The 12,833-nt window shown below is 51.7% G+C and overlaps 1 protein-coding gene across 11 annotated transcripts in view; it reads left to right on the top strand.

Annotated features, from left to right (window-relative positions):
* AGAP1 (ArfGAP with GTPase domain, ankyrin repeat and PH domain 1) overlaps positions 1-12,833 on the top strand; it is a 309,011-nt gene that overhangs the window by 63,443 nt on the left and 232,735 nt on the right. Inside the window, exon 1 of one of the 11 annotated variants that reach the window (XM_068196688.1) lies at positions 2,614-3,978. The exons of 4 other annotated variants lie outside the window; for them this stretch is intronic. In XM_068196688.1, the coding sequence (XP_068052789.1) occupies positions 2,961-3,978 (1,018 nt within the window). In that variant the 5' untranslated portion in view covers positions 2,614-2,960. Of the gene's footprint in view, positions 1-2,613; positions 3,979-12,833 lie in introns of those variants that run through there. 6 more of the 11 variants (XM_068196691.1, XM_068196689.1, XM_068196692.1 and 3 more) reach the window with 6 other exon arrangements.

Below are 12,833 nucleotides of genomic sequence, written 5' to 3'. Positions count from 1 at the left end.
TCCCTGCCCGGAGAGAGCCCGGTGTTAGACGAGCAGTTAAAGCAGATTTGTGTCCTTCGTCTGGCCGGGGCTCAAGGGGGATGGCCGGACCACCAGCTGATGGTGGGCTTTGCACCAGCGGCACAGGCGGATGCAAAGCAACTCGTCCTGTTTACAGGAAGCCTTACAAGAAGTTGCAGCGTGGTAAGTTGTGATGAGTAGCAGCAGAGCAACCTTGGAGTACCACTTACTGCCCGTAGGAAGAGCTGCTGCAGCATCCCGACCGATGATGGATGTCCGCGTTCCCACCCGGTGCGAGCCGAGCGCAGCCCCGAGCGGGGCGGGATGCGGGAAGAAGGGGGGGTGTGGGAAGCTCCGGAGAGGGCTGGAGGAATGTGCCGGCTATTCGTCTGCGCTTAAAAGTGGTTCCTCTGGAGGGGTCTGTCGTCCCGGGAGGATGAAAAATGGTTGATCCCGCTCCGGGTGAGGAGGCTGCGCTCCCCGCGCGGCACGCTGGAAAGCGCGGCCTGGATCCGGAGGCGGGATGAGTCCTGGCGGCCCCGCGCACTCCAAGTCTGGTGGATTTACAAATTTGGATCTTGAGAAAAACATAAACAACAATTTTTCACTCTTGGGCTCCTATTTTGTAACAGGCCTTTCCTTCCCCCGTCTCTTCCCTTTGCTTTTTTCCTTTGGAAATACCCATTGGAAGTGGCCTTTTGGGTGTCGGAGGAATGGAGGAATGTGCCGTCGTTCCATGGCAGCGAACAGCATTTAGAAGGAAGTGGAAATTTGTTTTTGGGCTGGCCAAGGGAGACCTCTTAGGATCCCAGGGACATTAAATATCACCTTATTCCAGCTCTCTGCCATGGGCAGGGACACCTTCCTCTAGAGCAGGTTTCTCCAAGCCCCTGGTCTTGACTCCCTATCTGCTGAAGATACACGTGCAGGTCTATTCCATGGTGAATAGAGCTAAGAGGAATAATCAGTGTTAATTAGTCAGCATTAAAGACAGCACTGATGTCTGTAGAAATGAGCTGAATCAGGAATTCTCTGTGCTAAGGGAGCAGCAGTGTGTGTTGTGGGATCGCAGTGCCACCAAGACATGGATGTGTGCAGAGGCTGGGAGCCAGAGCATCCCTTGTTCCTGGTGTCAGAGTCCAGCCTCCCACCTGGAGCTGCTCCTGGGCGTGTGCCCTGCCCTGGTGTGCCTCCAGGTCTGGAGCTGTTCCTCACTGAGTGAGGCCAGGCCCTGGCACAGCTGCCCCGGGCAGTGGTGGAGCCCCGTCCCTGGCGGGATTTAAAAGGCCTGTAGATGTGGCACTTGGGGTTTAGTGGTGGAAGTGGCAGTGCTTTCCTTCCTTTTTACACCTGCTTTTTATTGCTTTTGACCCTCGCTGGCATTGGTGAAGGATGTTTTTTGATTGTAGATGTGGGAGGGAGGTGCAAGGCAGGTGCAGGTGGTTTTTCAAGCCTTTTTAGGGGATGTTAGGCATATGGAAGCTAGAAACCTTAGTCCTAATGTTGCTTAACTTCTTTTTTTTTCCTGCCATCCTGGTTTGTGAGTGACTAAGAGCAGGCATTTACTGGTTGTTAATTACCTCAGCATCCCTGCACAAGCACGGGAAGCTGGGTGTGAAAGGGGGTGTGTGTGCCACGCCCTCCTCCAGCAGTGTTGGAGAGCCAGGTTCTGATGAAACCGCTGCTTGGGAAGGGTTTTTGCGTGACTAACCAATCTAGTAATGGGGCTTGTTAATTGTGCAGAGTGTTGCGGTGAACGAACATTTATTAAGGAGGGTCACAGACAAAAAAATAAACCGGTTCTGGGTAGTTTTGACTGTTTTTAGGGAGGAAGTGTTGCCTCAGATGCAGAATGAACTAAGATCTGAGCTCACGTTGTGGTCCAAGCTGATGGTGCCACACGCCTTGCCCTTTTGTGGGCCTGAGTAAATCCTGGATCCCATTATCACATATACTTATCCCAAAAGGTGGATGCCAAGAGGGTGATGCCAAACTTTTCAGTGGTGTCCAGCACCAGGATGCAACAGCCGTGACCTAAAGCATGAGAGGTTTTACATCAGGATGAGAAGGAACTTCTGTACGTGTAGGATGGGAACAGGCTGCTCGGGGAGGCTGGGGAGTGTCCCTCTCTGGAGCCGTTCCAGCCTCACCTGGACGTGTTCCTGTGTCACCTGCTCTAGGTAACCCTGCCTGGGCAGGGGCTTGGACTGGCTGACAAGAGGTCAATTCCGTGCTTCGGGCTTGCTGATGCTGCTGCTAGGGAAGCGTGAGGTGTATCCCCTTTCCCGAGAGGAGGTGGCAGAGGGAATCCAGGCGCCGCTCCCGGCGGGCGGGGCTCCATTCCGGCGCTTGTTTGCTGCCGGCTGGCGCGGCCGGCCCCGCCGCTCCGCTGCGCTGCCCGCCCCGGGGCGTGCGCCGGGCGCTCCGGCACGGCCGGCCCCGCTCCCGCGCGGCCCTTCCCGCGCCCGCCGCGCCGCCGGACCCGCCGCGGATGCTAATCGGATTTACCCGGCGGAGAGGGCAGGGAAAAAGCCGGCCGGATCCGCAGCCGCGCGGCCGCGCTGTAAACAATGAGCTCGGAAGCGGCTGCTGCAGCTCCCATGCCGTGAAGAGCGGAGCGGGGCTCCGCGGGAGGAGGATGCGTGCGTGGATGTGAGCCGTCCCTCGGCGCCTCTCCGGGATGCCGCTGCCATGCACGCCGGCCGCCGGCGGGGAGCGCAGCCGGAGCCCGGCCTGACCCCGCCGCAGAGCGGGGTGTGACACCGGAGCATTTTTTTTTTTTTTTTTTAATTACAATTTATTTATTTCATTATTTTTCAACCGGGTTGCAGTGAATTGTGGCTCTGCGTTTCCAGCCACCCGCGTCTCTCCATCTGTCCGTTCATCCATCCATCCATCCATCCGTCCATCTCGGCGCCGATGCCCGCGGTGGCCGCCGCTGCCTGAAGGGCAGAGCCACCATGTACCTCCTGGACAGCAGCGAGCCGCCGGCCGCCGCCTCCTCTCCCGAGAGGATGCAGCGGGGCACCCCGCAGAGGAAGACCGTGTACCGCATCTCCGTGACCATGGTGAAGAAGGAGCTGCTGGGGCCGGAGAGCGGCCGCGCCGGCCCCGAGCTACACCGGCGCGGGCGGAGCCGCCCGCCGGGCTCCTCCAGCCTCACCAGGGCCGGGCTGCTGCTGCTGGAGGAGGAGGAGGGCGAGGAGGAAGGCGAGGAGCGGGACAGGGTCCCCAGCCCCTGCGGCTTCCGCACCTTCAGGACGCTGAGCACGGGGCAGCTGGAGCTGGGCCGCCTCAAGGTGCCGAGGAGAGCGGGGCCGCCCGTGCCCGGGGCGCCGCGGGGCAGCGCCGGACCCGGAGAAGCCGCGGCGGCCGCCGCCGCATCCCCGCCCGGGGAGGAGGGGGACAAGGACGGGGGGCCCGGGGAGCCGGCCCCGGGGGAGCGGGGCCACAGCCCGCGGCGGCAGTCGGGGCTGCTGCGGCGGAGCTTCAGCTTCAGGCACTGGAGCGGCGGCGGCGGCGGCGCGGAGCCGGCCCGGGTGCGGCGGCACAGCAGCTCGGGCTGCCTGCCCGGGCCGCCGCCGCCCTCGCCGCCCGCCGCGCTGCCCGCGGAGCCCCCCGAGAAGCGCAACACGCTGGACGTGGGCGAGGTGCTGAGCCAGGCGGACCCGCTGTCCCGGCTGGAGCGCTGGGAGCGCAGCAAGAGCAAGAACCGGACCCTGGATAACAGCGACCTGCAGCGGCTCTCGGAGCGGCTGGGCCGGGAGGGCCCCGCCGCCGGTACCGAGCACCGGCTCCTGCGCTTCTTCAGCGGCATCTTCGCCCGCAGGGACGGCCCCGCCGCCCTCTTCGGCAGCCCCCACGGGCGCTCCCCCCGCAGCAGCTTCTCCAGGTCCAGGGCTTATTTTAGCAGCCTCAGGAGAGCCGCCGTGGACATGCAGTCCAGCTCCGAGAGCATCAACGGCTCCCCCCATAAAGGTGCCCGTCCTTGTCTCCTCTGGGTGGCTCGGCATCGGTGCTGGGGGATGGATGGTGGGGCCAAGGGGCTGTTGGGTGCCAGGAGAGGGAGATGCTGCACTGGGGTACATCAGGGTGGAGAAGCCCTGGCACAGGGTGCCCAGAGAAGCTGTGGCTGCCCCTGGATCCCTGGAAGTGTCCAAAGCCAGGTTGGATGGAGCTTGAAGCAACCTGGGATAGTGGCAGGTGTCCCTGCCCATGGCAAGGGGGTGGAATGAGATGATGTTTAAGGTCCCCTCCAATCCAAACCGCTCCGTGATTCAATGGATACAGTGTGCTTTGAAGCACATGGTAGTGCAGCTCTGCAGAGTGCAGGTCAGGCTCCGTGTCCTCCTGAACCAAAATTCCCTCTCTGGGATGATTGGTTGTGCATTCTAGGACAGATGAGTGAGGCAAGTGTCGCTTGTTTAATTATGGAATAGAAGCTGGACTGGAGTGCTGCTGTATATAGGTCACTGGGTGGCCTAGTGCTGCACAGCACTGTGACTTTCTCCTTTTGGAAAGACTTTGTAATCTGAAGGATGGGTTTTGTTGCTTAGAATCGGGCACTGCTGGAGAAATGAGTGAATACTGGTGTAAATGTTTCATAAATCCTAAACGTTCGTCGTAATAAAAGAGCTTGAGCTTAGATGGTTTTGAAAAACATAGTACAGACTCAGAAGCCGCACTCTTTGAATAATTTTATTACTTGACTCATTTTGTACAGCTGTGTACAAATTAGCCAGAGCGTTTCTAGTCTAGGTGGAAATCAGGGAATTCTGGGGGTTTGTGAATCCCTCAGATCCAAGAAAAACTTGAATAAGAACCTTACTGTGGGATAGAGGTACCTTACTGTGGGACAGCAGGGAAGAGCTGACGAGCTGCTTTCTGTGAGGATCTGCAAGCATCCCGGTATCGCTGGCTGTCAAACCAGAAATGCTGGTTGTGGAGCTTCACTGTGCTTTCTTCCAGCTGTGCTTTCAGATCTTTAATAAGTATCTGTGATGAAACATTTAACCAGCAATTATAGTCGCCTTTGAGCACCAAGTGCTTATCAGGTGGCAAATGATCTCTGAGCTGCTGCTTTTCTGAAAATACAGTTCTCAATTGGATTAAGCTTTCATAAAGGCCCAGGTACAGCAGCGGATGGTGTGGAGTTGGGCCCAGGTGGTTTATTGGGGAAAGCAATAGCCAGCTGCCAGCCCCTTCCGTATCCAGAGCTCCTGCTGCGAGTGGAGTGTGCCCAGAGTTTGAGGCATGAGGAGCAGAGCCAAATATTTAGACCTAGTAACTGAGGACTGTAAGGTTTTATTGATGTAGAGGCATTCATGTGGGCTTATAATAATAATCTTGACGGAAATTGTGGTCTGACCTTGGTTAAAGTTCAAGGTAACCACAACAGGGAATTACTTCATTGGGCTCTTCATGCCTGTCCTGTGCCAGCACACTCCAGCTCCTGCTCTCCTCCACCTGCACACGGTCACATACTGGGAGCGCAGTCCTCCCAGCCTGGGAGGAGACCTCAGTTAATCAATAACTCTTGGTACACAGCACTGAGATGTTCCAGAGAGGTCCTTCCTGTGCGTGCCACTACCAAATTTGTCTGGTGCAATGAAGCTTTGAGGCTTGTTCTGCAGAAAATGTGTCCCTGTGTGCCAGCGGTGTGGCTGCAGCAGGCAGCAGTGTGGCAGGCTTGTGTTATGGGTTAGCAGGCCTGGTGTGCTCTATTTCCTTCCCTTTCCCAATAAAATTGCAGCTTGGGAAAAAGGCTTGTGCACAGCTCCAGCTGTTGCTCATTGGTGACAGTTAGAAAGCTGAACTTGAACTAATTCGTCTTTAATTTCTCCTACTATATGTTAAGAACAGTGTTTAATTAGTTATTATTGGCATGCCAAATACATTTTAATATTTTAAGGCTGGAACAAGCTGCTGCTGGGCCAGAACTTGTCTTTTGCTTCTTTTAGTTGATGTGGAGTTGGTGTTCTCCTGACAGTCCTGTGCACAGATTCTGGAGTCATTGCAGACACACAGGTGGAACCTTCATTTCATTGTGGGTTTTATTCCCGGAAACTTGACGAAATTCTTGGCTGTGAGGGTGGGCAGGCCCTGGCACAGGGTGTCCAGAGCAGCTGTGCCTGCCCCTGGATCCCTGGAAGTGTCCAAGGCCAGGCTGGATGAGGCTTGGAGCAGCCTGGGACAGTGGAAGGTGTCCCTGCCCATGGCAGCGGGTGGGATGAGATGGGGTTTAAAGTCCCTCCCAACCCAAACCAGGCTGTGATTTTATGATTCTACACTTGTTTCCCTCACAGCCTCAGTATTCTCTGTGTTTGGTGCTGTGCATGAGTTATTTGATTTTTTGCTTGCAACAAAAAGCCTGCCCAGGGTTTTAGGAGAAAGTAGAAGTTTAAAAAAATGTAGCTTGTTGGCATATTTAGCTTCAAATATTCACCTGGGTACTGCAATATCTGCTTGGATGATATTTCCTGAAAAGAAATACCACAGTCAGGTACAACATAGTTTTGAACAAGTTTTTAAGCAGAAGAGTCAAGGAATTTTCAATCTGCATGTTTTTGATGTTACTAAGTCTGACTTGGGCTGTGGAGTCAGTGAAGGTTGATTTTTGGCTGGGATCAGTCTGTAGTCTCTCAGTAGTTATTCATGCTGTCACTAACGAGCCCTTGAGCATCAAGCCTTTTCCTTTTCTACCTGCAAACCCCATTTGCTCTGATGTTGTTGGCCTCAAATCCTATGCAAGTAACAATTCCCAATACTCTTGCACAGGGAAGCAGGGGATCCATTTATTTGAAAGAAGAAAGGTTTTCTGTATGCATGACCACTATCCCCAAAGGCAGGAAGAGAAACTTCCATAAACTTCAAGCCAGAGGAGTTATTTTTGCCTTAAACCATTTAGAAGAAGTCCTTCAGGGGAATGTCATTCCTCATCTAAACTTTTTTCTCCTTGCAGTTTTCATTATTCTTTCCTGGTGAGAGGAGCCCTTGCTGCTCTGGAGGAGGAGGATGGTGCTGAGGGTGTAGGGGGTGGTGTTAAAACAGTTTCTTTTTCAGTGATTCTCACTTGTTGCTTTTGTTTTGAGATAAATTTGTTTGAATAACCTCTCTTTAGGATACACTAAGCAGATTTGGGTATCAAAATTGTTGACTATCAAAAAGACTATCATTATAATATGATAAACTGCTCTTTTGAGGTCTTTTCCCCCAAGGTTTTAGAGGAGTTAGTTTTAAGCTCTTATCTCAAATTCTCTGCAGCTTAGAGTCGTGGGAAGCAGGGGGAAGCTGCTGAGTGATCTCTGTTGGAGGCCTCCAGCCTTTTCCTTGCAAAGCTTCACTTGAGATAATTCTTGTTAGCTCTGTGTCATCTCCTTGCTGCCCTGGTCACTGCTCTGCTGTGCTGCTGGCATTCCCAGCGCAGCCCAGGAAGCCTGGTGTGCACGGATGAGTGGGCAGAGACCTGGAGCACATGGGATTTGAGCAGGGAGTTGCAAATGCACTGGAAACTGCTCCTGTGTGGCTCCCTGGGATTTGGCTGCAGGTTTTTGGGGCTGTGCTGGCATAAGCATAATCTTTTTCAGCACTGGAGAGTCCCTGATTTCATGAAGTAAAAGCCTCCTAGCACTCTTTCAGCTGTTTCAGTTCTTGTGAGTGTTGTCTAGAGGTTGTTATGAAAATAAAACCCAGATAAATGGATTGTAGTTGGGGTCAAGCATTTTCAAGCATTGTCTGAGAGGGTTTTTTTTTTATTATTTATTGGGTAGGTCTTGTGTCGAGCAAAATGAATGCCAGCTGCACTGATAGAGCCAGGTGATTAAGAACTGGACTGGTATTAAGGTCACTGGCTGAATTAGAGAATGAGATGGATTAATGTGTGCACAATATTGAAGTATGTGCCAGCTGCTGTCAGCCATGGTCTTTGTTTTTCTCTTAAAATTGAAAAGAAATGTAGAATTTTAATGCCTCTGCTATAAACTTGACAGTTAAATGCCTTATGGCAGTGATGGGTAACTTTGTTGGGACAGATCACTGAATACTTCTGCAAGTGTTGTGCAGGCATTTGTCTCCATTCCCTCCCAAAGCTCTGTAAATTGAATTAGTGCTCTGTTGTTTTGCCAGAGATCTGCCTGTTCTTTGCTTTATCACTCCAGGTAACAATGTGTTTATCTAATGAACACGTTGCAGATGACCAAAGCACAACTTGCACAAGGAAAAGAAACATTCAGAACGTGATTTTCCTTTTGCTTTCCTCCTCATTCCTTGCCTTGGATCTGAGGTTGCTCAGCGTGACGAGAAGCCAAGTGCCAGGTCCTGCCCCTGGGTCACAGCAGCCCCTGTAGCACCACAGGCTGAGGGAAGAGTGGCTGGACAGGATCTGTAAGGAAAGGACCTGGAGCTGCTGGTCAGCAGCAGCTGAAAGTGGGCCCAGGTGGGCAAGAGGCCAGTGGCCCCCGGGCTGCGCCAGCCATGCTGTGACACAGCCCCAGGACAGGGGCTGGCCCTGCTGAGGCCTCTCCAGGGCTGGGCACTCACAGCCAGAGGGACACTGAGGGGCTGGAGAATGTCCAGGGAAGGGGCTGGAGCCCCAGGAGAGCCTGAGGGAGCTGGGAAGGGGCTCAGCCTGGAGAAAAGGAGGCTCAGGGGGGACCCTGTGGCTCTGCACAACTCCTGACAGGAGGGGACAGCCGGGGGGTCGGGCTGTGCTCCAGGGAACAGGGACAGGAGGAGAGGGAACGGCCTCAGGCTGGGCCAGGGCAGGCTCAGGGTGGACATCAGCAGGAATTTCCCCATGGGAAGGGTGCTCAGGGATTGGAACGAGCTGCCCAGGGTGATGTGGAGTGCCCATCCCTGGAGGTGTTCAGGAAACACCTGGATGTGGCACTCAGTGCTCTGGGCTGGGGACAAAGTGGGCATCAGTCACAGCTTGGACTGGATGGCCTTGGAGATCTTTGCCAACCCAAAGGATTCTGTGATTCTAAGGAGCATGGGCTTCCTCTGGAACTCTTTGCTCTTTGGTTTTTCAGAGGTGGACTCTGTATGTGAGGTGGCAGATGAGCTTTTTCCTCAGACCAGAGGAAGGTTTTTAGTTGCTCATAGTTGCTGCATGACTTGATTGCAGTTCTTTGCTGGACGTAATGGTCATTTTACCCTGCAAAATGAAATCACTGGTACCAGATGCTGAACCCTTCCTCCAGTGAAGCAGCCAGAACCTGCCATCACTCCCATTTCACAAAATACAATTTCAAAGCAGTGTAAGATCATTAGCAGGGCTGCATCCAGGTCTTGGATTCCTAGATCACCCCTGAAGAACCACTTGGGTGTATTTGAATGAGCAGTTTGGCTCTCTGCTGCAGAGCAGAGCTAATTTTGATCCTGCAGAGCTGATGACCAGCAGTAGTTGAACAAGTACAACTCTGCAGTCCCCATAATGAGTGCGAAACCATGGCGTGTACTGGGGTTTTCTTTGGCATGGCCATAACCTCAGGAATTGGTGTTTGGAAAGCAGAGAGCAAATGTTCTAAATGCCTGAATATTCCTTTGCACTTTGGGCTGCCTGGGATTTAACAAGAAATCATTAATGCAGACTGTTAATGTGCTGGTGTTACTTTTGATAAGTGGTGTTGGGATTTCCCCATGGCAACTGCAGTAAACACACAGCGAGAGGCCCTTTCTGCCAAAAACCACAGAATGGCTTTTTTCATGTGTGAGGAAAAAGAAGTGCCACTATATTGAACCCGTGAAGCTATCATCTATTTTGTTCATGAAAAGCATCCAGCATAAAGCTATTATCTTGATGGGAGTTGAAAACGGGGCGTTTGATGATTTTTGATGGTTCAGGCTGCTACATAATGACAGTGTGTGACAAATACTTGTGCTTTATTGACAAAATAGTACCAAATGTTTCTCCAAAGCAAAGCAGGCGGGAAATGCCAGCGAGAGAATAAGCAAACAGTGCGCTGCAGCTTTCTGCAATCTTTTTTTGATCATCACAGACAACATTAATGGTTGGCTTTGTTATTTATTGAGGTTTCCTTTGGGAATAAGAAGGGAAGCAAGGCAGAGAGACCTGCAGTGCAGCTGTTGGGCTGCTGGAGCAGCTGGGAGGGCTTTGGAACAGGCAGGGACTCAGGGCAGTGTGTTTGTCATGAGGGTCACTTGGTCAGCAGGTCCCATTTGGAGGGATATTTGTGGCGTGGGTTCACTACAGTCATCATTTAACCTCGTGCTCGGTCCTCGTTCTCGTGTTTTGGGTTCTGTTGAGGCTGCCCAGATGGAGATGTAAAGGTCACTGGTGTGAATTGATAAGCCAGAGCAAATCTCTCCATGTATGAGATGTTACAGCGAGGGCTTTGTGAGGAGCCCTGTAGGATCTGGCTGTAATGTCAGTACAGCCCCCGGGATTTACAAGGTAGGCACGGCTGTATTTCCTGGCTGTAAATGTTCCACGTGGGTGGTGCTCAAAGTCTGTCTCCTTGCTTTGAGACATGTTCCCTCTCATTGCCTGACACCCCTTATTTGTACCTTTATTTTCACTAGCCTATAGATAGAGCTACCGAATTAAAGATTCAGCAATGTCAGCTCTGGTTATATCAAGCACCTTTGATTTTTAAATGAATTGATGATGTGTCTCAACTGCTGAGCTTGGGGAAGTTCATTTCAGCCTAGAACATACTTAATAAGAAATAAATTCAAAGATTCTTGGGTAATTCCCAGTGTTAGTAGAGGGTTCTTGTTCTTCCCAGCTCCAGTTTTGTGAATGAAGCCTCCCAGCAGATCTTTCCCTACTTGGAAGGATTAGATGCTGGTGTTTTGCTACTTAGATATGAAGGAGAGCTCAAATACTGTGCTGAGTGCTGCCAGCTCCTGGTGCTTCCAAGTGATTTATAATCCCTCTTTGTTTGCATGTATTTGTCAGTCAGCTTGTCTGGCTCCTTTGACGGAGAATCTGGATTCCTAAAAAAGCTGGTTTAGGAATTGGTGTGTATATACATATACATATACATATACATGTGTGGGGTTTGAGAAGAGGGTTCTGCATCACTGATACAAGTTTTTTCCCTCTTATTGCCATGCAAACAGTTGCTTAACAGCAGTGCCAATGTATTAAACATAAGGGAAAACTCTTGCAAAAGTGGGTGCTGAACCACTCAGTGCAGCTGGATTTGATTTGATTTGTAGGGATGTGTAAGGCATTTATGGAGCTGCCTCCCTCCTTAGTTTCTCTGCTGCTTCTGTGGGTGCAGATGTTATTTGGGTGTTAAAAGCACAATATTTCACCTGAATGAGTTACTGTTTGTTCTCACTACTAAGTGGGCTGAGCCCTGGGAAATCAGTAGTGGCCCTTAACCCTGCTAGCGTTGCTCTTCTGAGCATTCCTTCAGAGCTGATGCTCTCCCTCCTCCCAAAACCAAGGCTCCCAAACCCCAAAGCCTTCTCTGGGATGAGTGTCACAATGACAGAGTGCCTGAGACATCTCCTGCTCTTCCAGGGCTCGTGTTGTGTTCATATCTGGGTTAAATGCCTGGGAAACTGGGATGTTGACCCAACTGTTCCTTATGCAACATCCTAATTCAGAAGCTCCTCTCTTCAGAGATACAGAAATATTTATGTTGGCAAGGCAACAGCTTTTGTGCCTCGACCTCTGTGTCCTGCAGGGAAAAATCCGATTTTGTGCTCATGGAGGATACAAGGTTTAACTTTTCTCCAGCTGTAATTACTGAAGCTGTTAAAATTGACCGTGTGTTGCTCTTCACGGCTTTCAGGGGATTGTGCTCAGGCCTTGGAGAGAAATTAAAATTTTGTCTTCTCTACCCTGACTTGAATTGAAAAATCACCTGTTTTGCCTTATCCTTGGCTGCAGATTGTTGGTGTCCTTGTTCACAGGATGGCAGTGACTGGCTGTCACTGGTGCCCCTGTCACTGTGTGTGTCCTCTGTCCCCTCTTCATGAAGAGCCCATCCCATCCCACCCCCTGCCATGGGCAGGGACACCTTCCACCGTCCCAGGCTGCTCCAAACCCTGTCCAGCCTGGCCTTGGACACTCCCAGGGATCCAGGGGCAGCCCCAGCTGCTCTGGGCACCCTCTGCAGGGCCTCAGCACCCTCTGAATAAAGAATTTCTTCCCAATATCTAATCTAAATATTTGACTTTAATACAGTTCCCCCTTGTCCTAGCACTATTCTGCCCATGTATAAAGCCCCTTTAGGTACCCAAAGTCCACACAGAGGTCTCCCCAGAACCTTCCTACATCCTGACTTGTTGTCAATGAAGAGTTTGTTTTAATCGAAAGAGGCTAATTTCTGCCCTCAGGGGAAGGTGTTATCGTTGTTTAGTGCCTTTGGCCAGGAATTTCCTCGGATTTCCAGCATGGCGTTGGGCAGCCTTGTGCTATTCAAGAGTTAAGCAGAGCTATTTTTAATTCCATGTAGATTTGTGCATAGCAGGGTTGTTTCCCAAGGGTCAGAGGAAGGAGAGGGCAGCACTAAAGGACTCCTTCTGAAAAAAGATGTTTCAAAAGCAGTGTTCAGCAGTCCCTGAGTGAAGGGTCTCTTTCAGCTCCCATTTGCAGGGCACTGTCTCTGTGGGGTCACCTGGGTGTTGGTGAAGCGCCTTTGCATGCGAGCAGTTCTGGCCAAAATATGTTATTTTTGTGTCTGATTGTAATCTCTCAAAAATATCTTAGCATGTCTTATGTCCTCAAAATTCCTGGCTATTTCTGAGTTAGCTGCAAAGTCACTGCTTAGGGCAGATGATGGTATTTGAGATTAGAAGGTTGCTGTGAGTGAAGAGCTGAACTTCAGCTTCTGGGTGAGGTGGGGATGCGGCCT

Source organism: Anomalospiza imberbis, chromosome 7 (assembly GCF_031753505.1).
Source record: "Anomalospiza imberbis isolate Cuckoo-Finch-1a 21T00152 chromosome 7, ASM3175350v1, whole genome shotgun sequence".
Taxonomy (NCBI): Eukaryota; Metazoa; Chordata; class Aves; order Passeriformes; family Viduidae; genus Anomalospiza; species Anomalospiza imberbis.
This window is presented reverse-complemented; position numbering and strand designations above follow the sequence as displayed.